This window comes from Hyposmocoma kahamanoa, unplaced genomic scaffold (assembly GCF_003589595.1).
Source record: "Hyposmocoma kahamanoa isolate Upper Pololo Valley unplaced genomic scaffold, ASM358959v1 97394, whole genome shotgun sequence".
Taxonomy (NCBI): Eukaryota; Metazoa; Arthropoda; class Insecta; order Lepidoptera; family Cosmopterigidae; genus Hyposmocoma; species Hyposmocoma kahamanoa.
In genome coordinates, this window is record NW_020655366.1 from 1 (window position 1) to 27,285 (window position 27,285).

At 35.7% G+C, this 27,285-nt stretch overlaps 1 protein-coding gene across 1 annotated transcript; it reads right to left on the reverse strand.

Moving 5' to 3' along the window:
* Nucleotides 1-11,702: 11,702 nt before the first annotated feature.
* LOC113238672 (zinc finger protein 93-like) lies at nt 11,703-21,520 on the reverse strand. The gene is made up of 3 exons (XM_026475509.1): nt 21,335-21,520; nt 13,314-14,524; nt 11,703-11,837 (listed from the first exon to the last, which is right to left on the reverse strand). The coding sequence occupies exons 1-2, from the start codon at nt 21,518-21,520 to the stop codon at nt 13,316-13,318; spliced, it is 1,395 nt and encodes a 464-aa protein (XP_026331294.1). The 3' UTR covers nt 11,703-11,837; nt 13,314-13,315.
* Between the last annotated feature and the right edge of the window lie 5,765 nt (nt 21,521-27,285).

A 27,285-nucleotide genomic window follows, 5' to 3' on the forward strand; every position in this document is an offset into this window, starting at 1 on the left:
TTATAAGTTCGGACACTTTTTAGCGCGGACCCGACGTCCATATAATTATAAGTCAATGGTTTAACCACAGACATATATCTAGACAGACGCCGCAAGTGTACGTACTTCGCATGCCTAAAGTAAGTGAAATTCACTTACTTGCCACTGCTACATTTCAGAACGCGCTCGACCGTTGTCGTAGATAAACACCAGTCGAAAACGCGAAAAATGCATAATTGTGTCATTATAAACTGCAAAAGCACCATAACTGTGGGTGAACGGGTAAACAGGGACGTTTCCTTCCACGGGCAAGTTATTTTGTAATCAGAAGATGCATAATTTATTTTAAAAACAATTATTTTGGTTTTGTATGAATTTCGAGAAAAAAAATATTCAACTCAGTGTATGCCTCATGATTTCTAATACATTGCGGCTTTTACTTGGTGCGATATATTTGTGATCCTTTGTTAATACGCCATGAATATCGATCGAACGCACTTTTGTATAATGCATTCAGTTTCGTGGTACAGCCGCTTGTACATTTTTTGGTCAAATTTAACATTTAGTGATGTATACGTTAGGCAACACAGTTCTCGATTCTGATCGATTTTGAAAACAAACGGACGAAAATTATTATGACCGTAGCAATATTATAAAAATATTCTTTAGCTCTTTTGTTACGTTTCGTTTTTTTTTCCAGTTTTGTAGTATCTATTATCAGTAGTATCTGTAATTACGATAATTTTTGCAGCGCGTTGCCTCGAATGTCCGAATATAGTGAGCAAATAATTACTTACTTATTATTTAATTATTACGAGTAACACAAAAAACTATATACTGCAAAGAATTAACAGTGCGCTGTCTTTACAAAAACCTGGAGTTGGTCATACGTATGAGTTTGTTGCTTTCGAGGACGAAGGTGATCTAGTTTATCCCACCTAAGATGCTATCCAAATATGCAGAGTTAGAAATCCGAGTAATAATAAACAAATAACAAAAATTTCACGCGACGCCATCATTAAGTAAACCTCTTCTGATTAATAAGATGTTACCATATTTTGTCCGTAATAATTTTTTTTTTAAATTTATTAAGGCTTTGACAAAGCCATCAGCCTAAACATGAAGTTTAAATATGTTTCTGTAAATATGGCCGCCACAAAGAGGATAGGAAATTTGAGGCGGCGTGCTTGGATTGACTCGGGATTCCTTAAACGGGCCGATACGGGTATTTTAGTTCGAGATTCGTATAATTTCGCGTTTTAATCTTCGATTAAGGCACAATAGCACTATCCTATTCCACTTTAAACTAGATTTCACAAAATAATTGAAAGTCAAAATAAAAACGACACTTTTCCCTCCAAAAGGTCCAGAGCGAATCCCTGTCAGTAGTAACATTTCCATTTGTCTTGCCATTCATCAATTTGATCAATTACCAACAGAAAACAATCTAGTAAAATTAATTAAGACAGTCGCAAGTTTACATACATACATTGAGGTGTGTTTTCATTATTTAAGTTAATCGATAAGATCTCCTATTACAAAAAGATATTATATAATAAGCTCATTTTACTGGAAGGACAATAATTTTAATATTTGAAGTCGATTAATAAGTAGGAGTTTTAAAGTAAAATAAAGGACTAAACTATCTATCTAGCAAATACTTAATAAATAAGTTGTGACGTTTAAATTTTTATTGAATTGATATTCAGTTATGTGAAAATTACTCCACTAGTTTGTTATAATTATTAATACAAAGATTGAATACCTAGAAAAAATTCCTTCGATCTGGCCGGATTTGAACCGACGTCTTCTAGCATACCGTGTCAGGCGCCTCTCTAGCCCTCTTTCCCTAGCTGGGGCTGGTAGCGGTAAAGGTGTCTAACTGGGTGACGAAATACTTTCATAGATTTCTCATAGATGGCGGTACGGCTAAAAAGTCGTTGAAAAACCAAATACAAAGACACGACAACAATAGAACAATTCGTGAGGTCCGCTGGTTCGTTCCGTGGCTTAGTTGGTGTAGCGTCTGGCACGGTATGCTAGAAGATGTTGGTTCGAATCCGGTCGGATCGAAGGAATTTTTTTAAATGTTCAATCTTTGTATTAATAATTATAAGTTATGAAGTCTCAAAGTTTTCCGGAAAATTGTGAATAATATTGACACCCGACGATTAATAGACGCCGTTGTTATGCGTTAGCACCGATTGGCCGCAAGTTATGGTTTGGCGCAAGTGCCAGACGCCAATGGCTCGAGGAATCGATTTTTACTTACTACTTTGAACCACGCGATTATTTTTATATTTCATTTCACTAATGTGTAGTGTTACTGATGTCATGCACAGGGAAAAAATGGACAGTGATTTTTTATCACCTGTATATTGGCATTTCACAGCGGGGAAGCTGTTGTTTCAGCCTCCCTTAGTAATAGAATACATGCATTTCTTTTAGCTTCATGTTGCCACCATCAACCAGTGCTACGAAGTCATCAACCTATTTACACGTTCCACTGCTGGTTTTCCTCTCAGGCAAGGATTTTAATTTATTTATTTGATTATAGACGAGCAGCTTTCGCTGGTATGTCTACATCACAGTGTTGAAATTTATATTGTTTGTTTTAGTTCAATTTTTTAGAACTAAATCCCTCTTTCATAGCCAGTTGTCGAGCTTGTTTTTGTAGGCATTACAGAGACAGCAGAAACAACATCTTCCGGTAGCATGTTCCAATTATGCACCACTCTGTTGCTGAAAAAATTGTGTGCAGCAGGAGTTTTGGGAGGTGCACAAACTAGTTCGAGATGGTGGCTACATGACGGTTTAAAGTTTTCTTTTCTTTTAAAGATGTTTTGTATGTGACATTTTGTTTTTAGGCCATAGTCTGTCGTATCAGCCATAAGAAGTTGGGGACTTCACACGAGTTCTGCGGGTTGTAAAACTTTTTGACATGCTGGTTTCGTCATGATATTGTCCTTCACTGAAATGCTCTTGGTAAATTTAAAATTAAATTTCGCACATCAATTCCGAGAAACGCAGACAAGCGAGTTTTGATTTGAACTCACATCCTCTACTTGAGAGGCGGTAGGTGTAACCACTAGGCTACCATGGCTTAATGATATGATGCTACGAAGCAGCACTGGGCGATAGTTACAAAAAATAATCGAATTATTCCATTATAAAAAAAGAATCAGAATAATTTGATTGTTGATAACAATTAGTTACTACATTTCACTTTTTGATTGTTGATTAAATATCGTAATAGTAATAGGATTCATTGTTATTAAATTAGTAACAGGATCGGTTGGTACTAAATGAGTAGTAGGATGATTTTTTTTATAGTTACAGAGAACCTTTTTTAGATACCAAAAATTTAATATTAATTACTAAATTAGTAACTTGTAACAGTAATTTCTTAATTACACACATTTAACATAATCTCGCTCTAGGAAAAACCCCGTGTTGCGGGTGCATGGACACACACAAAAGGACATAGTTAAGCAAAAAGGATCCAATCCACAAAATTATCAAAAAATGAGTTATATGTACCAAACGTTTCCTGAAGTCTAACCTCTTGGAGCAGAAAAAAATCCAACATATAAACATAAATCTCTGGAGTTCTTGACATTATAAATTTTTAAAATAAAACAAGAGTGAGAAACTCTTTTAAACTTCAAACTGGCAGATCTCAAAAGTAACTGGATGTGCATTGGATCGTTTTTGTTTAACTATGTCCAAATTATACCCAAACTCATGAGCAAAATAAATGTAGACCATATGATTATTTCTCTAGGCCCAAGAATCGAACCTGGAACCTCTGCGTAGCAGTCCAGTAAGGTAACTGTTCGGCTACAGAGGCAGTTAAGGAAATTAAATAAAATAAAAAAGTATTTATTCTCACTCCACAAAACATAAGGAACACAATACTTAAAAACGAATAGAAAAAAATATAATTAGACACAAAATAAATACATAGTAATATTGAAAACTAGTAATATTTATACTGGTGACACTAGCTCAATTGACGATTCTTGGCTTGTCCTCTGATAACAGTGAATAAAAATTTAAATTAAGAAAAAGAAATTAGTAATGTTAGTTAGAGAGAGAGAGAGAAGAGGACTTCTTTACAGGAAATATATTCGAGTTCTTAGGTTTTCGCGATTGTTACACATAGGAATTGTAACTATTTTTCCGGATTTAAATCGCATATATTTGTTGTTTCAAGTCAAACGTGACCATGGGACCTGTAAAGGGCCCGAAATGTCGGTTTGTTTGAACAAATATACGCGATTTAAATCCGGAAAAATAGTTTCATTTCCTATGAGTAAATATATTCGTTTATTTTTCGATAGTCGAATATATGATAGTACAACTATTGATTTATTTGATATTTTTTTGTAATAATTGCCCATCGCTACTATGAAGTACATGGTTTTAAATCTGTGCATGCCATACTGAGTTAAAATATCCAACGGCCAACTAACATTGCTATGTTAATTAGTTTTCTGCTGTCTATGACATAATTATTATGACAAACTCTCTTCAACTACATAATGAGCTACAAAAGCCACTTTTAATCTACGAAATGGCCTTAGATAAAAGGCCATTCCTATAAAACCAACTCTATATTTCTTAATCGAAATGCCCCTGTGATTCTAAAAATAAAATGGTTCACTATTGCCTTACCTTATGTCAGCATAAAACCATAGAATAAGGTTTGCAATCTTCGTGTAAACGAAGGAGGACGATAAATAGTTCACCATTGTTACGCTCCCGGCTTTCCTTGTTCTCAACATTACCACAATGATGAGAAAAAATAGAATTTCCGTCTCACGAGAATCCAGTTCACAGTCGGCATTAGGAAACAAGAAATTGCAAATTACAGCTGTTCTCTTACATACTATGTATGAAATACTTAATAAAATGTTGACCCAATAATATGGTTTTAGTAATTGCCGTAAATCGTCTTTGAACGCCATCGTTTTTTGTTAAAATTTTGCAAATTGAAAATTAGCACTAAATATCCGGCAGTGTTGAATTATGAACTGTCAAATTTATAGTGTTGGCCTTAGTCTATGGTGTTGGCTTTAACGATCGATTGTGAATTAGAATTTACGGAATAGTTTCACGATACGGATATTTGAATCGATTAAAACTTGAAAGTTAATTAATGTTAACAAAATATACTTCCGGACACATAATTCGAGCCACCTAGCATTTTCAATATTAAATGCTTAGCTTAAACAATCCTTGCTTGCTCAAACATGCTGTTATGTAACTTTGAAACTAGTATACTAAACGTCATGTCCTTAAGTCCTTATTGAAAATTTGAATTTAAAATATCGGAGAAAACTTTTTCTTCAATGCTAACTATATTTTTATATAAAATTTTATTTAGGATAAAAATGCAAGGTGGATCGAATTATGTGTCCGGGTGTGTATATCTATAAACAAAGCGCAATCCCTAGAGTTAAGTTAATTGTTACTAACATTTCATGGATTCCTGTTGTCCGTAATAAAGATTATTATTTTACTTTTTTTTCTATCCTCTAAGGTTCATCATCATCATATCAGCCGGAAGACGTCCACTGCTGAACATATTTTGCTCCAAAGATTACCAGACTAGCCGGTTGGCCCGACGTGCATCCATCGGTCCTTACCAGGTCATCCATCTATGTGCACTGCCCATTGCCATTTCAACTTGCTAACCCTTTGAGCTATTCGGTGATTTTCGTTCTTCTACGGATCTACTCATTTCTGATTCGATCACGTAGAGAAATGCCGAGAATAGCTCGCTCCATAGCTAGAGTGATTTTGAGCTTTTTTATAAGGCCCATAGTAAGTGATGTCTCCTCTGAGGTTGTTTATAATTAATTTGACAATCTCGAGTGTATATTTCTTATTTAAAACTTTTAGGCGGTAGTTCAACACATTCTGGTTGCATGTTGTGCTTTCAATTTTGCTTTGTATCTAATTTTGTAGTTGCAAACTGTTTTTTTTTTTAGTGATGTAATGTATGTGTATTATGTTATGATCCTATACGGAATAAATGATTTCTATTCTATTGTATTCGAATCTTGTCCATAACTCAGTAGACGAAAAGAAAGTCTCTGACTCGATGGGTCTGGATTTCAATTTACATTTACACAGCGGAACGCGAACAAATTAGGTAGTGTGAAGAAGCATTTGGCCAGACCGGCATAATGATAGTGACGGAGTGAAGATATTTGTGTTTTCCATCCGTTACTCTCATCTCTGGACTGTATTCGCACTTTCCATCAGGCGCGGTGCAGTCATTTTGCCGAGTCACAATAAAAAAAAAAATTAACAAAATTTAGTAGCACTCTCACGGATTGTTCTGCATATGAGGAGGAGAACCCGACGGTTCATTATAGTAAACAATAATAATTATTTATTACATATCATTATAATTTATTAGACAGGTACTAAAATTTATCAACTTGAATAATTTTCGTTACATAATCTGTTGGCTTGATAAATATCGGAGCTAAGGAGTACGTCTCGCTTCACTAAAATTAAAGAGTTCAAGTATGGCATTTTTCTCTATGGTTGTATGTCAATAGGAAGATCGGAGCTTAAAGGTTTCCGTCAGGGGAAAGAAAGGGGAAGGAAAAGCAAGGCTCCGTTAGGGGCTCAAAAAAATATCGTGTATATTTTGTATGAACTTGTTCACTCATGTCCTTGTCCTGGCCGGGGCCGGGACGTGCCCGCAGTTCATACAAACTAGCACGCCCCGTCCACGTCCCGGATATGTGTGGATAGTCTTTATTCTCCCTCTACGTTCGGAGCTTAGAGGATGGAAATAAAATAAAAGAGTTGGACGGAGTATAGAAGCTGCGCTTCTAAATATTGTATGTAAATTAGCACTGTGGCGCCACTGCAGTGCTTATATAAGCGTCTGATTTGAAGGCGCCTTAATACATAAATAATTATTAATTTATATTTTAGCATTGCTTATCAAATGAAACAATTTCGATTTAATAATCAACAAAAACATTTTAAAACTTTTAAGCAAAAGAATTTATTGAATACATAAATTAAAATAAGTAACTAAAAGTTAACATAATTCTTGTAATTACTTCAAGTCATTTTATTAATATTTACATAAAAAACTTAAAATATTACAATTCATATTTAATTGGCGTCAAGAAAAACATTGTGTTAAAACTTCACTTCAAAGTTCTCTAAAATTACACTCAATATATAGAGATCCTCAGCCCACATTGAACCAGCGTGGGCTGTGCCCAAAAACCTCCCCTTGCTTCAGAGACCTATCGTCGAGGTTAGCGCAATTACGCGTAACTAGCGTTTGATTATGTGTCTCCACTTTGGTAATTTAGTCGCCAAATTAGCGTGATTTACGGGAATCTATTGTTATCAGTCCGTAGACAACATAAAATAATGTTACAATGTTAACAAGAAAATCGTAGCCATTGAAATAACAAAGTAATAACGTTACATCCCTCTCCTGTAAAATTTGGTTTGGTGCAGTTTCCCCGCTTTTTACCAATACTACATACCCGAAGCTACGTAACAGAAGTGTCTATAAACTGTAAACATGATATCTTCAAATTAAATATTATTAATACAAGTAGACTACATCGTCGACATGGCATTTACTACTGTACTGTTTTGTATTTTTCTCTATTATTTTTGTATAGAGATGGAAAAAGCTGCTTCCAAATTTAACTTTTTTAATTAAATAAGCGTGCTTATAAAAGGACTTGTCACTTATAGTACGTTCGCGTTAAGAATGCAGTGAATCATCGTCCTAGCCACGCCCCGTAAATAATCAGATTGCTTAAAATTAGAAAGTCAAGTTCACAGTAAATAGTTAGTAGTTAAAAGCAACACAAAATATTAAAAATGAATGACGTTAAAAAAATATTTTACGATGCAATACAGTTCATAGATGCTAATCGATGGAATAAATACCACGCTAGCGCAGCTGCGACCACGCCCTAAAAGATGTAAATGCCACGTGGAATTTGGATGACGTCATGGAACTAGCAGAAGAAACTTCTTTTATAATAAATACGACCGAAGATTCTACTGATACTGATTGAAATATATTTATTATTAATGACTTTATTTTAATTTAAGACCATTAAGTTTATTTTTATCCATTAACCTTAATCTTTTAAAATATAATTTGTTTGAATTTTAACTCCACAGTGAATACACATTCTTAACGCGAACGTACTAAAGACGCGTTTTAGTTTGAAGCTTACAAAATCGTTTAAGCCCGTAGATATTATGTTAAAAAAAGCTAGCAACACTGTTGATAGCGAAAAGCGAGAGTAGGTCATTATGGAGGTTTTATGATAAGTTAATTTATGTGTTTCACGAGTTTTATTATTTATTTACAATATTATTCACATTGACGAATTAATTTGTTTAGGAAACATAGATGGCGCGACTTGATACTTGTCACGTTGAAAAAAATGAAATTGTTTAACGGTTGGAAATTGGAAAACGCTTATAACTTAAAATTATAAGCGTGCTTGTGTGCTTATAAGAGCAAACTTTTTAAAAAGCTTTTCGTATGGATGCCCTCTTCTAATTGTATATATGTAAATATTTTATAGACACTTCCTGTGATATCTTATTACTTTTTTGTCTAAAGTTATTTTATTGGCCCATGATACAACATACTATGATTACAATCAATGTACAAAATTATATACAAAACTTGTCTACCATTAAGTAATAACAAATCGACAACATTATTATACAATCAAACATCAGTGTTAAGTGGTCAGTCTCCATTTGCAATTAACTTTTATTCACCAGAGAAAATTTGAGAAATTTCCGTAACATTTTCTCACGAAGCGAATTAAATTTTACAATAAAAACATTGTTTGCGAAATATATTGTATATGCAGCATTGACTTTCAAATAAATGGACGACGGGTCTAATACAAAAACCACGAAAAAAATGTCCCAAGTCAACCTATTCCAAATTTAAATTGTAATGTCATCGCAGTATCGCGCTGTCCGTCGAACAAATGAAGACTAAAGCGGAGTTTGACGCTCTGTATACGATTTTAACGCCTTACAAGTTCGGACACTTTTTAGCGCGGACCCGACGTCCATATAATTGTAAGTCAATGATGTGTAGGGTTATTTTGTACAATACTAACAATCTTGCCAGACTATATTACTACCATCATAAACAACTTTTGTTGAAGAGAAGGAAGGAGAGATACCCCACGGCATCACTCATTGAGCTGTCGAATGTCATGCCCTCATGATCTACCTTAACACACTTGTAACTTGCAGACCGAAGCGAGCAAGCACGAATGGGGTTATAGCTCGGAGAGCGCATACCTGTGTGGTATATTTCGCCAGACAACGTCACATCTTTTGTCCTGCTCTGCGTGTCCCTACTGCACACGCAAGGACCTGTACAAAGACACTGATAATACTGAATCCTTAAGAGGGAGCATGCCAAAAAAGTTTTGACGTTGGCTCCGCCCAAATTTGTGAAACAAATATATGCCTGAAGTTCGCGTAACATGCGACAGGAGATGTTGAATTTTGCGTATTAAAAGTACCAAAAGTCGTTTTAGCGGAATAACTCGGGATTAAAAAAAAATCCGTAGTGACAGTTCTCGTGCATAAATATAATTAATTATCTAATTTTTGTCCTAATAACCTGTAGCATTTCGAGGATGAATCGAAAAAATGTGAAAATTAGAGGTCATTTCGTGATTTTTATCTATCGAGGAAACTTTATTGTTTTATGTTTCTGATTAGTGTCTATGCTTGAATATATCGTGTAGTTACTCATACAATATTTTTATTTTACTTTAAAGTGGACATACCCCTCTAAAATCAAATCGAAGATTAGGAATTGTTCTTCTGTTCCCTCTTAAGTAACTGATCCTCACAAATATACACATCAGAGTCGACACGTTAAGGCGTTAAGGAGAACAACTTTTGTTCCATGACATTTTACAAAATTCACTTTAATAAAGTTCTAAGTTTTTGCTGACACTTTTAGATCTGCATTTGGAAGTAAGGTTGCAAATTGAAATACGCAAGCGTCTTCCCTTTGCTCTTGCATTTTGCATCGTGTGATATATATAAATATTCTTATGATGAATTATGAAAAGCAATGGTACCAAAGTTTGTTTATAATGGTAGTATTACAGTCCTACGCGGTTCTTAACACTTTACAAAATACCCCATATAGTTCGGAACAATTGATTTTATTCGAGAAAAGCGTCATTAGAAAAGTTGTTTACACATTATGAGGCTTTCAATTTTCTTTAATAAATACAACTCTTCATAGACCATGGGTTAAACTTTCTTAGGGGAAACCATCAAACAATCTCAGCAATGGGGCATTTATAGGTTGGTAATGAGGGCTAAGGCTCAACCTTAACGAGTACATTGTATTTATCACTCGGGTCGATAAATTAGGCAAGCAGGCATTTTCGAAGTCCACCTTAGATTATGCATTACCAGTAGCAGTAAATTAACGCTGACGTATCTTTCGATTCGGGATGGTGCCGGGAACTTTTGTCGAAGTTCGAAAATTGGGCTATCCCACCCGGAACGAAAACGCGTTTATGAAATATAGCAAAACTGAACTACGCAGTTCTTACTTCAATGCCTTGCAATTTTTTACTAACAAAAACTTCTCTGTGCGCTTTTTCAACGTGTTTTTTGAGCTCATGTCCTCGTACAAACAAAAGAGGACATTGTATGCATTGAAACCTAACGCCTTTGCCATGCCTTCGTTTCGCATGTTCAGATCTTCTAGACGCAGAAAGAAATCTTTCCCCACAATCCTCACATTCATATGGTTTTTCACCAGTATGTCGCCTTCTGTGGTACACGGCAGCCATTTTGGTCACTAGTTTTGCCCCACAAATGTCACATTCGAAGTTTCTCTCTCTTGTATGCACTACACCATGTTCAGCTAATCTTGCCGGTGTGTAAAATCGCTTTCCACACCATGTACACTGGTGCGGACGAATATCCATGTGAATCCAAATTATATGATTCTTTAACTGAGGTCTAGAATGGTATTTCTTGCCACAGTAATCGCAGATAAAGACTGCTGGATCACGGACGTTGGATTTCTGGTTTCGATGCATGTTATGCGTATCCGGTTTTGCATTTGGTTCGCACAGAGATCTATGTTTACGATAGCAGCCACGGTTGCTGAACTGTTTGCCGCAAGCACGACATGTTCTGACTGCATGCATTTGTGAGTGAGCTTCAAATGCACCTGTTCTTGGAAAATTTCTACCACAATCACCACAAGTTAAGGCGCCAGGTTTGTGAGCAGTTTTTAAATGTTTCCTCAAATCCGTTTCTTTGTTATATAGTGCTGGACAATTTGAGCAAAGGTAAGAACTTTGCCTATGGACTACAGCCAAATGTTCTTTCATCTCCTGACCTCTAGTAGTAATCATACCGCATAAAAGGCAGGCATCTTTTTGACCACTGTTTTTTAAATGCATATTTAAATAATAAGGACTTAAGAAATGTTGTCCACAGTCAGTGCAATCACAAGGAGGTCCTGTTCGGACTAAACGAGGCTTTTTATCAATACTTTTTTTCTCAGGCTTTGAAGTCAAGTTGTTTAATACACTTTTCGGATCACCACCGGCATAATCTTTCATAGTATGCAAGGATAAATTGTCTGACCTTATAAAAGCGTACAGAGCTTTGATAGGCGAATATGGGTCACGTATTGCTTCTAAGCTGTCCAGAGCTTTGAACCATAAACTTTGAGAAATTCGGACAAAGTTTCTAAATTCTTGAGCGGCTACTAACGAGGTAGTACAGGTTACACAAGCTCCAGGGGGACACAGAGGCTCCTCTTGTACCTGTAAAAAGAGACACAATTTTACAATGAGCAAATTCAATATGGAGTAGATCAAACAAAGACATTCAATGAATGTCCAAATTTAAATTTTAATATATAAATTTACGTCAAAGTAACATGGTGTCCTTCCTGTCCTAAATACATGTAATTTGTTTTCTAAATACTGGTAAAGTTACTTTGAATTTCAAGAATATTTCTGGTTTTTTAACAGAATTCGGAAAAGGAGGAGGTCCTCAATTCGACTGTTAGACTAGTTCTTTTGTGTGTGTTACGCTGTTACTCCGACATTTGAGGCATGATCTTATAGATTCTGTTTTTGTTGGAAAGCGGGTACCTCCGTATTGGTCCCATTTAAATTTGAAGAAAATATTCCACCTCTAAGGGGGACAAACTAGGGGATCAATCCGGTTTCGCGCACTTTCTGTCAACTGATTTCAATAAAACTTGGCAAACAGATGTAATTCCAATAAAAAAGCCGATAAGGAAACTATCGAGGTCGATTTCTTTTTGTTAATTAAAATTTGAAATTATGAAACCGTCTCGGAATCCAGAAAGTAAATATTAACCTTTTTGTAATGTCTTTTAGTGTCTATGCACACGGTTATTTTATACGCGCCGTCTGCGCATATACGCGGTAGTGAATCGATTCAAACGCGCGCAGACATCGCGTTGCAAGCAAGAAGCTTATATACTCCACTGGAGTTCACACTTTTCGAATTTCATCTAGTTGCTTCATTAAAAAAAAAACTAACTGAAATTAACAAACACAACTAAAATTAATGCGCGGTCGGCTCTTAAGCCTAGCCATGGTAAATATAGCAAAGAAACATATCATTTTGTACCTTTGGTATAATAAAGCGATATGTGATTAACTGATTATACGTCAAAAGCTCTTTTATCACATAAAAGTGATAAAAATAATACGAACTACATAAAACAAATTATATATACATAAGTGAAATTTTATAATTCGTTTATTTAAGCATAAAAAATTGAGATTTTTCAAAAATCACTCACTGGACGAATGCCGAAAGCCAGTACAAAGATCTATAACAAAAACACATAGGAGGATTTCGACAGCTCGGTAATTTGACCTGCTGTCTCAGGCTCAGTTGGTAAGAGCAATGCTACGGTGCAGCATGGTCGGGGGTTAAAGTTCCAGCGGGTCGAAGAAACTTTTTCTATGTGTTCGATCTTTGTTTTAATAATCATAATAAAAAAAACTACTAATTTCGTTCGTAGAAACTTTAAACCTCTCTCCTGTTGTCACACCAAGGGTGTGATTTGTATTCATCGATCATAGTAAGCCCGAGGCGAGAGTTTCTAAATTCAGAAACTATATTTTGTAAGATTTAGGGGACAGTGGACATACGTTTAATATTAGTTGCGAAATATTTAAGGAATTAACGTCTTAATCGCAAAAGGAAATCCGTTAACTTAACTGGCGTAACTATAAGTAATAGAAAAAAAAAACAACCTTCACGCTAATCCTTTCCTGAGCCTTCGTTTCACGGGTAAAATATCAACATCCATTAAATGCACGGACATGTAGTGTTTCTTCAGTTCAAACGGCCTAACAAATCTAGCCGCACATCTTTCGCATCCATGTGCCATGTCTTTGGAAGACCGATGACGTCTCTTAATGTGATCAAGTCTTCTAGACGACGAGAGGAAGCAGTCTCCGCATTCTTCACACTGATAAGGCCTTTCCCCGCTGTGAATTCTTTGATGCAATTTTAGACCTAATTCTGTACGCATTTTAGCTCCGCAACGGCATTGATAAACTTTCCTTTTTGTCATATGGACGTTTTCGTGGGATCTTAAATGTGCTAGTGTTGAAGCCCGTTTACCACACGTCTGACAAACGAAAGGTAAAACTTGTAAATGTTTCTGAATAATATGTGTTTTTAAAGACGGTTTCCTATCATACTTTGCGTTGCAATAATCACAGACGTAATTTTCAAATTTGTTGGTAATTTTATTCGCATTTGAGCAAAGTCTTTGATGATATTTGATGCATTTGCGGTTCTCGTAACTGGCGTTGCAGGATGTGCAGTGGAATAAATTATGTGAATACATATGGGCGCGTAAAGCTCTAAGGTTCACAAAACTGGACCGACAAACTTGGCAAGTTTCTTTATGATTAGCATGGTAGATGAACTGGTGATATTTGTAAGCGCTTTCAGCGTCGAAAAGTTCGAAACATTTTTCGCAAGAAAACATTTTTATATTATGCTTTTTTTCTAAATGTTTCGAATAAAGCTTTCTTTCAATTATATCTCCGCATCGAAGACAAGCTCTTTTAACAGATCCCTTAAGGTGTTCATTCAGGTAATGAGGCATCGTAAAGAGTTTCCCACAATCCGGGCACTGGCATTTTAAGACTAATCTCTCTGGACGACGTTTGATATCGGTTTCGTCAACTTTCATTGTCAGTCTGGTTAAAGCCTCTTCTTTATTCGTCGCATGCTGCATTTGATCCTTGACTATAGTTTCCGTACCGTCGTTATAGAAGATGTAGTAAGTTTTATCGTACTGGGACGGTGTCTCAATAGTGTACAGACTGTCAGTAGCTCTAATCCAGTGATTGTGAGATTCTAAACAGGTCTGTCTGAAGGTAAAGGCGGAGATAGTAGCGAGGGAACAATTGCAGCATAGTCCTGGAGGCAGTCCCGTTCCATCCTCCACCTGAAACGTCAGGTGTATATGAGTACGCCATTCTTCTTTTCATTTTGGCTTTAATTAGGAAATACATTGGTCGTTTTATTATACCTTTTGAAGACGCATTTCAGGATGGTAGCAGGTGGAGATGCGCCCATTTCCACCTGAGCCAGTGTGAGACAAGTTTGAAAGGTGTCCACATGTGGTCAATTTTATTTTTAAATATTTACTGTTCCGTATTTTCGATACGTAATATTAGGAAAAGATCCTTTTTTTCTATTTCGTATCTAAAACAAGAAATGTGTCGGTCGCAATATCCTACTTCTTCCAATTGAAGCGAACCTTGTAAAGAGAAAAATATACGATACACCTAACGATAATGTTTAAAGAATGTGACAATTAGTTACACGATAGGATTTACTTTACCCGATCATGTAAAATCCCGAAAACAGGCTCAAATCAAATTCCAAAACGAATTATTTAAAATTAAAATATCTAAGTCAGCACATTTTTTTATATGGAGAAGTTGAGGTATGGTTTGAAAAAAAGGGTTATATTTTTCTAATTCAAAATATATAAAAATCAACCTAATCCTCAATCTGGATATTTTTAGTCTGTTCTGAGAGTGACAGCTATTGAATTATAGACTCTTGTTTCGTATCATTTTGTTAACTTGTGCGCGTTTTGAATGATCTCCATTGCTTTATAGGAATTAAACTACCCCGGCATTCTACAAACTTCTGTTGTTGTTTAATTATGACAAAAAGGGCAGAATAGGTGTGTTGGTAGATGCACGACTAGATTCAAAGAACAAATTTTAATTATTGGAATATTTGATGATTATTATCTATTTATACATATTTTATTTTTTATACGCCGTTTAAAAAAGGCGTGAATTCGCTCGAGCTCTTAAGAGCTATAAGTAGATTTTGACACATAATCACAGCTTAGAAACGCGGATTATAAAAAAAAAACGAAACACACAGCGTCTTTTTCGCTCTTATTGCACGGGCGTAAATCTTTTTCTGATCTCTTTAAGTCGATTCACAAGGTCACATTTTACAAAAATCCTTTAAATTCGGTACTCCACGTGTAAAGGTTTTCTTAAAGGTTTCGCGAATGTCCTATTAGAAGTGTGTCTATTATGATGGCGTTCGTATCCTCTGCGTGTGCTATATTTCGCTCCGCAGATGTCGCATACGTATCTGTCGTCAACTCTGTTATGGGTGTTATCGTGTTCTAAAAGAACGGAGAGGCTGAGGAATCTCTTTCCACACAAATGACATTGATGGTTCCAATGCTTATTCAAATGTTTGGTCTCGATATGCCGCTTCAGAGCAGCTTTAACTTGATATTCCTTTCCGCAGTAATCGCAAATGAATTTCGACGTTGCGTTTGTTGGATTTGAGCAATTATGTTTCTTGTAGCAAGTGTTGCTTGAGAATTTTTTGTTGCAGCCCTGACAAACCGTGGCACTGTGAAGATAGGCATGGGATCGCAATCCTTCCTGTTTGGAAAACGATCTTTTGCATTCCACGCAAAATGCTGAACCTTTTTTGTGGTACTTTATCATATGCTGTTGCAGACGTTGCTTATCCTCATAAACATCCCCGCAAATTTTGCAACAAAAACTCTCGATATCGTGTTGAGTTCTTAGATGTTGCGCCATCTCTTCGAGTTTAAAAAGCTTCATGCAATGTATACAAAGTTTTAGCCCCATATCTTTAACGTGTTCTATCAGTTTGGTAGCCGACGAAAATGCTGTATCACAGTCAGGGCATTTTAATTCTTGTTTCAAAAGTACATTTTTGTCCTGTATATTCTTATTCCGATATGCTCGGACTCTGTTTAGTCGGTTTCTGAAGTTTTTCAACGCTTGTGTATAATTTGTTGCAGGTTTTACGGGACATTTTATTGTGTCAGTGAAAGGAAGTATATCATGGTCTCGCAAGTTGATATACAAGTTTTTGGTTTTCTGGGGTACAGTGTATTTGTCGAAGAAATTACTTAGTTGGTACCACTTTGTGGCTGATTCCCGGCAGAGGGCGATGAAGGGAATAACGACCAGGATGCTTTGTGAGCAATTTCGGCACAGTTGCTTCGGAAGCAGGGTCGTGGTCTCCACCTAGAACAATTTTTCTGCTTTCTTAGGTGTTTCTTTTTATCTTCTTGGTATACTCTGTGTTTCTTTCGACGTAAAGAGATACAACGTAAAGATACAAAGAAAAAAAAAATATCTATTACTTTCTAAAATAACAAATAAAGTTTGATCTTAAAGATAAAATATTTTTGTGTCACAACATGATAGTCTGAGCAGAGTCCTAGAAGTTCTAGCCACGTAAAGGAACTGCAAAGGCTGTTGGGAGCGATGAAGAGAATCACAACACATTGTTAATATATGAATTATTTATATTACAAAAGAAAAATTAAATAATACTTAACATTTCATATTTATCTAAAATGACAAGACGAAGATTAAGGGCGCCTTCAAATTAGACGCTTATAGAAGTGCTGCAGTGGCGTGGCTGTCGCACTTTTTTATTCACTTATTGTGACTGCATAAGTTGCGCCTTGTGTGCCTGTGGCGAGACTGTGGCACTGCAGTTGCGCTTTTAAATATTATATGAAAATTAGCACAGTGGCGCCACTGCAGCACTTATATCAGAGTCTAATTTGAAGGCGTTAACATGCCGCAAGGGCATTAAAACGATTTTTAATAACAGTGTTAATAACTGTTCATAACTTTAAATCGCAAAAATCACTGCGCCCGTTACCTGTGACAAGTCTCATGTGTCTAATTTCACCAGTACCTTTCATCATCATCATCATATCAGCCGGAAGACGCCCACAGCTGAACATAGGCCCCCCCCCAAAGATTTCTAGACCAAGCGATTGCTTTGATATTTTATAAAATGATATTACTATAGAGTTTTTAGGTTTTCGCGATTGTTACTCTTTGGAAAGGGAACTATTTTTATGGAACTACACCTTTTTTTTTTTTTTTTTTTTGACGGGGGGGGGGAAATCTTTATGGATACCCCTGAGCCCAGGGAGACTCAGGGGTATGTGGGGACTCTCCCAGACTGGAGGGCCTACCCCACTAAAACCCCCCCGGGTTTCCCTCTCGCCGGTTGAGTCGGCGCCGTGGAATCAGTGAACATTCACCACGACGCCGCCCGGATGGAACTACACCTCGGGTATTCGTTCTTATTTTAAACGAACGCAAAGTTTCGGGCGTCTAATGGTCACGTTATAGTCAGTGGGACCTGTAAAAAGCCTGAAACGTTGGTTTAATTGAAAAACAAATATACGCGATTTCGACACTGAATAAATAGTTACATTCCAGAGATATTACTGGTATAACTAACGTGTCCATACGTCGCGCTTTGAGCGGGACAGTCCCGCTTTTAAGCTTCGTGTCCCGCTGTTCCCAAAAGACAAAAATGTCCCGCTTTGACAAAACAGGTCATACATGAAAATAAATTTAATATAAAGACGCGAAAGTGAAGTATCAAGAAAGCCTTGTCGCCCAGTTCTTTGTTATAATAATAATAATGCACATGCGTGTGCATTGTTTTTAGCGGTGACGTGCTGTTGGCGGCGGCTGCCGTAGAATATATTTAAAATCTAAACTTTAAATGTTAACGAAAATTTGCGCACCCCTAAAAACATATATAGCTAGCCCATCAGACCACACAAGATTAGTTCTTTTTTATTTTTGATATTTAAACATTTCGTCACTGTCATAAACAAGTATTTTATTTCTAAAACAATAATAAATTTAAAGGCGTCTCTGAGGGTAAAAAATAATGGTCACGTTTGGTATAACCCGTTCATGGACAGTAACGGCGTGTACCGTAAAATTAAATATCAGAATATGATCGTTCAGGCTTTACAGTGCAATTTCTAAATGCTTTCTTTATAGAGATCCCGAATATTATTGCAGACAGGTGGGACAGTCCCACACTGGAGCGATAATTGTGTGCTGCATGTGTCTGTATCTCGCCTTTTAATCCTTTAAAATCGCCTAATCGCCTTTGAATCATTATTATAGTTGCTATCTACTGTTCCTCCATGGATGAGTGGAAGTATCAACATCGAGTATATAACCAGAAACAGAGACAAAATGTCATTTAATTTGTTTGAAACATTCTGCCAAGTCATTACTGTGATAACTGCGCTCCGATTAGCCAACCTGAATTCGATACAATTGACGGGTGTCGTCACACCACCGAATGGAACAGCTCCCATTGTTAGAGATATTATCTTAATTACAATAAATACAAAATATTTGGAGAATACTGAATCTGGAATACACTGGTCAGTTGTATTTCATATTGTTTCTAATTTGTCATTTCAGCAGAAACAAGAGTTGATATTCAAAAGTGATATAAGGCCCGTTTGCCTGATGAGTTGCCAGGAATAGATGGCCCTTATTTCGTCTCTTTTCTGGTTATATACTCGATGAGTATCAACAACGTACTGAAAAATTCAATAATTTACATTGAATCAATATAAGCAATGCGGCATAAAAAGTACTGGCATTTTTTTAGTGCAGTACTACTTAAATACTGTCCATGAATGGGTTAAGATATGATGACTGAGAATATCTGTGACATTACTCAGGTAATCTAAAAAGCATATGCATTTTTTTTTTAGTTCTGTTAATGTTCATCCTCCATATCGTCATCTCCTTCTTTATCCTTCATAGCTTTTAGATTGTTGGCTTGGTGCTTCCTTGTGTGATACAGAAGTCCTCTACAACTACTAAATTTAATATGACATTCAGGGCATTCAAAATCTTGTCTTTTTCCATCTGGTTTTTCTCCATGGACGGTCTCTATATGTTTTTTCAAACGATATGGCAATCTAAATCTTGCTGGGCAAAACTCACATACATGTTTGAGGATTAATTCCTCAGCTTTCTTATGCTTCCTACGAATATGTTCTGATCTCCTTGATGATGCAGAGAAAGCTTCATGACATAATTTGCAAACATAAGGCTTTTCTCCTGTATGCAGTCGTATATGCTGTACGTAACCTAATCTTGTGTTAAGGACTATTCCACAGTGTTCACAGGTATATGAGCGAGTTTGCTCATGTTTTTTAATATGTTCCGTCATGTGAGCCGCTGCTAGAGATTTTCCACAATATGGACATGGTCTGTGTGTGTCTTTGGTATGGACAATTTGTATATGAGCTCTAACATACTTCTTTCCTGCAAAGGATTTATTACAATAATCACAAATGCAGGTCTCATCGGCACTCCCTCGCATACCAACCTTGACTTTACGTTCATTGGTTTCCACTTCAAATGATACCTTATGTTTTGTTCTATGAGTATCCTGTCTGTTTTTATCTAAGTTACAACAGCATTTTACATGATATACATAGCATTTTCTGTTACGGAACAACTTATTGCAACCGGGGCAAGCTTTTGCCAAATGTTTGACACAATGCCCGTTGAAAGCTTGCTGTGATTGAAATGTACTACCACAATCCCCACAATAAATTGCTCCTGGAGAATGAGCTTTGTATGTATGTTCTCTAAATTGCGATTCGGTTTGGAATAATCCGTGGCATTTCTTGCAACCAAAAAGGTTCTTTTTATGCTTCTCCTTTAAATGTACAATGAGTTCTTCACGAGTCATAATTGAAGCACAAACATAGCAAGCTTTTTTATTATCTGTGCTTTCCAAAAAATGGTCATAGAGCTCATTAGGCCCATTGAGACGTTTTCCACAATCTGGACAAAAACAAGCCTGTTTGATATTAGTAACAGTGAAAGAGCTACGTTTACGTCTTTCTTTCACAAGCTTTATGTCATCTTTCATGTTATCATTTTTTGTCTGGACTTGAGAGTATTTAATCTCATTTTCCAAGACATAAATTTTATCATTTTCAATAACTGCATATATAGATTCAAGATTGCTGACATTAATGGTTGGGAGGTCATCTAGGAGATCAACCATTATGTTCCATTGATCAGCAGATTGATGGCAAAGATACCGGAAGTTGGCAGCAGCGTGGACGGATCCTGAGCAGTCAGAGCAGAGTCCACATGGCAGTTCTGCTTCCAACGGCACCTGCAACCACCGGTCTAGTCAAATGGCCACGATTTAAATTTTTCTTTAATAAAATGGATGTCCGTATCTCATTTCTAGTCAAGTCATTAGTAGTCTTAGATAAATGTGTAGTTCATGGAGTACCTTGAACAGCTTTTTCCATAAACAAATTCTAATGCGGGTTTGACAGGCTGATGTTCAAACGTGTTAAACTCTTGCTATTGTTATGTTTTTACAATATTCATTGATTACGTTTTAAAGTAAATAATAAAGTGCATTTCAAGATCGTTTTTTAAACAAAAAATACAAAGTTTGTTTACGAAGACTGTTACAAATTAATAATATTTTGAATTAAAGACTAATAAATATCGATAGGTACGAATTGGACCAGAAATCATATCAGAAGAGTTAATACAGGTTAAAGATACAAATCACAGGACAAGTTTTATATTGAGATTGCGTCATTCAGTGACGCTAACTCCGTAAATGTGAAAATAAGGATATCTAGCAAATACAAATAATATTAAATTACTCATATATAAAACTAACACAACATCCATTCTAATCAGTAAATCAGTCTCAAACCAAGCGAAACTAAGCTAAATTGCATAAATATTAAATAACGAAAAATTGGCTGACTGAAACTCGACGCCATATTGTTATTTCAAGGCGGGAATGGCGTCGTTCCGTTTCGCACAGAAAATGCGAAATATAAACAAAAAAATACATGTCGGTTGGTATTGAGACCATTATTTTTTTATTTTGCACTGACCTCGACTCCTGTAATGGTTTCCAAAAGCTCTGCAAGCGTCACAGGGCGGTCGCCGTCCAGCATTACAGTGTCCCCAAGATATACTTGGCCTTCCGACGTATCTCCCAAACATATTCGGCACTTGTCCTGCCCATCTCCTTTGACAATGTGTGAAATTAAAGCTTTCACGTCCACTTGACGACTCATTTTCGCAATTATTCAATGTCTTCATGCGATATTTTCACTATTTCCAAGAATTTTTTGGTCAAATATTCGGTAAAACGACGTGGTCTCGATGAGAGCTGCAAGTTTTTTTTCTGTTCTAAAATAGTGATGCACACTTTGAATAGTATCGATTGTAAATATCGCCATTTTTTTTTGTATAATTTTTATAATAATATTAAACTACCGTACATAGTTATTTTTACTTGACATTGGCAAAATCATTGATTATTTCGATGGAGCCATAACATTTAAAAGAAGAAGATATGATGCTTAAACTAGGAACGGGAGTTACAAATCGTATATAGTTATTGAAACTATATATTGTGGCAATATCGAAAATCCGATATCGTATGTCTTAGAAACTATATATTGATATTACTTCGCATCGCGTATTTTATAGCGATGCCGAATCAAGCCGAGCGATTACCGAGTGGATACCATATAAAATCAAAAAAGTGGAAATCATATATTTTCCAAACTATATACCGATATTGCTTCGTATGAGATTGTCACTATATATTCACTGAGTGGATATCAACGCGAAACCGTTTTTTGTGCGTCTTCGAACTACTACTAACATTGGCCCGCATTACTCTTGTAGAACTATATCCAATAATATATAGTCTCGAAACCTGATTCCGCATATCGATAACGGCAATGTATCAACGCAGCGCGCACGCGGGCTGTATCCATGAATACATAGTTTCAGAAAATATATAACTTCGAAATCCAATTTCGAACACTGATATATAGTTTCGAAACTATATTCAGAAAAAGTTGTATTACCCATTCCTAGTTTAAACGATTACGTGACAATCGAACGATCTTTTCTTAATCCTCTTCAATTTCTTTCAAAAATTGTATGTACATACCTTGTCAATTTTATATAACTGAAATAAAAAATAGTTTTATAAATCTATTATTTCCTAACGGATTGTAATAAATAATCGAGTAACAGTTGAATCGTATCGTAAAACGTAAACAACACTAGCATTGTCAAGTAACACTTCTTCTTGCCATTTTTTAGTTACCCGTTCAGTTTTTTCAGTGATTTTCAGATAAGTTTTTTGTATGTACTCAATTTTGGTGAAAATTTTTATTATTTAATTACTCGAATATTTCCTCGTGAAATATTAAAGAATATTTCAGGTTACCAAACTCGAATATTAAATAATATTCATTGTGATATTCTATAAATATTTAAACCTGAAAATTACCCTTTTCTAGATTTTTTTACATCGATTCTATAAAAATCAGAAAATGAAATATTAGCTAAAACGATGTACGTATGTATGATTTTAAAATTTGATCTAATCCATTGAAGCCATGAAATGTATTTCCATTCAATTATATTTTAACAATTTACCAATATTTATGAGGGCCTACGACAAATAGCAACACCGAACACATATTGTCAGTTCAGTTTCGGTAAAATTTCTTGAATACTTGAAAACATCGAAATGGTAATTTAATTTTTATATTGCCTAGTAATCTTTCAGCTTTTCGTTATTTAACTATCACAAAATGAACGCGAAAAGTGTAAAATTTTTGACTAGATTAGTATTTTGTGTAATTGAAGTGTATTTTCCTCTGAAATTGTGTTTGGAAACTTAAGGTTCCATTTCGCGAATTTTCTATTTTTGTGCTATATTTCCTAGTTGTTCCTTAAATTTACACTATATTGAGTGTAATTTACTGCTATTTTAGGTTCTATATTATATCATATTGCGGGTTTTTCGTCAAAGAAGTGAATATTTTTCGGTGTTTTTGACAGATTGTCATTTGCCTATGAATCACTTGGTAACAGGTTATGGTCATCTGTTCCCATGATCCTCTGCTTTTGAATGAAAATGACATGAAGTAGCCATTATTTCTTCTCTGATATGAAGGTATATACGTAAATATTTGATCAGCAGTTGATATTTTGGAAATAAAGTGTCATATTCCCAGTATCAAAGACTTGTATTAAATCAAGTTTTGTGTGGTTATGGCTCCGTCGTTTTGAACGATATTCCGCCAACGTCAGAGTTGGAGGATTCAGTGTGATGATGGGACAATTTGCCGGTTATTGAAACAATTCAGCGGTTATTGTTGAAACGTTTTTGCATTGGTCCGAATGAACATGGTTTTCGAGACGAGACGAGAATTGCTGTCTCGCCAGCCTATTTCCACCAAAAATTGCCATTAGTAGTCCGCAGTATTTGTGACTGAAGTTATATGTCCCGTAAATTGTTAAAAAATTTAAAAATGTTGATTTCAAACAAATAACAAACAAAAACATGAGATTTAGATAATAAAAAAAAAGCAATTGGACTGTACAAAAGGGGGTACTATGGAAACGACTGGATTTGTTTTTGTTTTCATTTCATTTTAGTGTTTGTTTCTGTTTTTTTTTTTTGACTCTGGAATTTGGTAAATGCCTTGGTAAATGAAAATTATCAGCTTAACTTTCTCGAAAACTATTGCCCGTGGCGAAAAATTAATAAGAACTAGAAGTGTTTATTTACATCTAATCTATCCGAAATAAATACAAAACAATTTAAAAAATTTCCTGTCTAGTGCTCCGTTCCAACCGTTTGATCGAAACCGTTTAGTTTTCTTTGTTCATTATGAAATCGCACCTTAAAAAAAATGTAAATAAGCTTCTTGGTCGTCATGTGTAGCGTATAAGTTCTTATATCATTTTATGATACAAAAAAATATTTCTTCCACAAAACAAAGTACAGATGATGATACAAAAGACAAAACACAGATAAGTAAAGGTTCTTGCAGCTAAGATGCAATCTTCCCCAAGGCAACTTTAGGGTCATAAGATAAAGTTAGGCAAAGGTGCAATATAATTCTAATTATTCATCATATTATTTTTGTGTTCTGTTTCAGCAACCACAGATTCTAGTTCTGAAGGAGGGCACAGACCAGTCCCAGGGGAAGCCGCAGCTCATCTCTAATATCAATGCTTGCCAACTTGTGGCAGATGCGGTATGTAACTTTTTATCTATAATTTATTTGAGGTATTGGCATATACAGCATTGAAAGAAGTTTTTTGTCTGCCTCTGTGTCATACCAGGACGACCGTTTTACCAACCAAGCTATAGACTATCGATGCATTTTTTACATATCTTTCTTTCATTATTTCAGATATCTTAAGTAGCCAATTCTTCAAAGATTTGTCAAATGTTGTAACCTTGCGAGACCTCAATATAGTGTTTTTATATGTGATACCAGGTCCGGACAACTCTGGGCCCTCGTGGCATGGACAAACTGATTGTTGATCATTCGGGCAAAGCGGTAATTTCGAATGATGGAGCCACTATTATGAAGGTAAAGGTCTTTTTTTATGATATCTGTATTGTGATGGACGAATATGTCCATAGTAGTTGCAGTATTAGTCAGTGCTTTAAATCAGAAAGATCTGTGGGACACTTCTACTGCGTCTGTCATCCTGAGATATAAGCTGGTCTCATGTGCCTGTAATGTTACCGGAACGCTCACATTACTGGTTAGGTAGTACTTTGGAAGTTCTATTCTATTCTATTTATTGATTTGAAAATTCGAATGATTATTATTAATTATTGATTATATTTATTATTGATTTATTATTTTTTTTCTATTTCTGTTCTTTACATCTGTCAATTTTAATTTCATGAACCATATCATAAAGGTGCTTGTTTTAGTTCTGACCCAAAATTATTTTGTCTATGGTACCCGCTGCTGAACTGAAAAATTTGTTTATAGTTCTGTACACAGAATGAACGTCGTATTTTTGTAATTAAAATATCAAATATGACGCTACTCAAACGCCTCCTGATTAGTTGAAATACAGGCAGTACTTGGCCAATCACGGACACGTCTATTCTCATTGGTTTTTTGTTTTTTAGTATTTGTTTTACTTTTGTTTCTCTTATCTTCTATCTTATCTTTAAGTTCAAGTATCTGGGTCACTTAACTGGGAAAATTTAACAGACGATGCTGACCTGGAGGGGGAACGCAGGGCGCTGGGGGTAAGGTGTAATATGCTGGCCCACAGGTTTGCACGGTGCTCATACAAGGTTAAAATCACCCTTTTCAAAACAATTTGCCAGACCCTATACACATGCAACCTGTGGAGCAATTATACTAAAAAAGTATAAGTGCCTTGCGTGTCCAGTTCAACAACGCCCTCAGGGGACTGTTGGGGCTGCCTCGACACTGTAGTGCCTCAGGGATGTTCGCGGAGGCTAGTATTGATAGGTTTCAGGCAGTAGTTCGCAAGAGAGTGGCATCTCTGTTGGCCATAGTTAGAAGCAGCACCAACCTTAAGTATTGGATGTCCATCCTTGTTCATGAAAATGAACACTTTGCTTTCTACTAACATAGTTGTAAGTACCTACTAACATCATATGGACTATTGTATGTAATGTAAAAAAAGATGTACTATTGTAAGAGTATTGTATGTAATCATTACATAATTAGGCCTCAGGGCGCGTGTCGCGCTGCTAAAGTGCGACCAAATTTTTATTATTTATTTATTTAAACACTTTATTGTACCACAAAGTAGCTTACAAATTTTCAGAAACAATTTAAATATTTGTGTACAAAGGCGAGCTTATCCAATAAAGAGATTTCTTCCAACTAACCTTTGAAAATCTGAGAGGGAAGTTGGTTTTTGGGGTGGCACTAAAAATAGATAAGCATTGACTTTTTTAAGTCAATGTAGATAAGTAAAGAAATGGAATATACTATACTCAATAAATACACAGATAAATTTAATAAATCAAATGTATACAAACAAATACATATATATTAAGTAATGTTGATACATTAATACATACAAAGTCTATAATAAAATGAATGCACAAAATAAAACTATGTCACATGAAAATAAATATTTCAAAAGCTCTAACATGTGGAGTTTGAACAATCCCAAAACTTCAAAAGAGCACCCTTGAAAACCCGAACCGAAGGCGACTGTCTGACCTCGACCGGGAGAAGGTTCCACATACGGGCAGCATTTACTGTGAACGAGTTCGAATATTTTTGGGAACTGTGTTGTGTAAGGACGAGGGACAAATTGGTGCCAGAACGCAGGCGGTCACCCATAGCCTGACGGTATTGAAAACGCTCACGTAGATAGCTAGGTGAAGTGGGATGGAACAGGATTTTATAGAGGAAGCATAAAATGTGAGCATTTCTACGTAAACGAATAGGCAACAACTTCAACTCATCTCTAAACTTGGAAATGTGGTCGTACTTTTTCGATCCAAACACAAATCTGATACATTGATTTTGCCGCCGCTCCAATTTATTAAGAAGGTATTTTTAGTGATGTTTTATCTTTCGACTCAGTTACGCGATGGATCTCACGAAGAAACACTACTTTTACCTAGTTCTTGGGGCACACACTTCACATATAGGTATTACAAATGACTCACCTGCTATGTTTTTTTCAGTTTCAAAATTGTCAATAAATGTTAGACATAAATTTTCCCATGCCTTTTTATCTAGTCGATTGGAATAACTGGCGGAATTGCTATCCCATATGCGGTGTTCTTTTACATTCTCTATAAATTCTTCAATTCGATTTTCATCCATCGTGGTTGATTTGAAATATTAATATCTACACCTCACTGCTGCAGCGCGTCTAACAGCAGCTAATTTGTTTAATAAATCTCATTGTGCAATGATTGCAGTAATCACTATTAATTAATGATTTTATTATAGAAACCATTGACTTACAAATAAATGGACGACGGGTCTAATACAAAAAC

Coding starts and splice junctions, on each gene's coding strand:
- LOC113238672 (XM_026475509.1), bottom strand. CDS start 21,520: ATGAGTCGTCAAGTGGACGTGAAAGCTTTAATTTCACACATTGTCAAA. Junction 14,525..21,334: donor AAACCATTACAGGAGTCGAG/GTCAGTGCAAAA, acceptor CTGACGTTTCAG/GTGGAGGATGGAACGGGACT.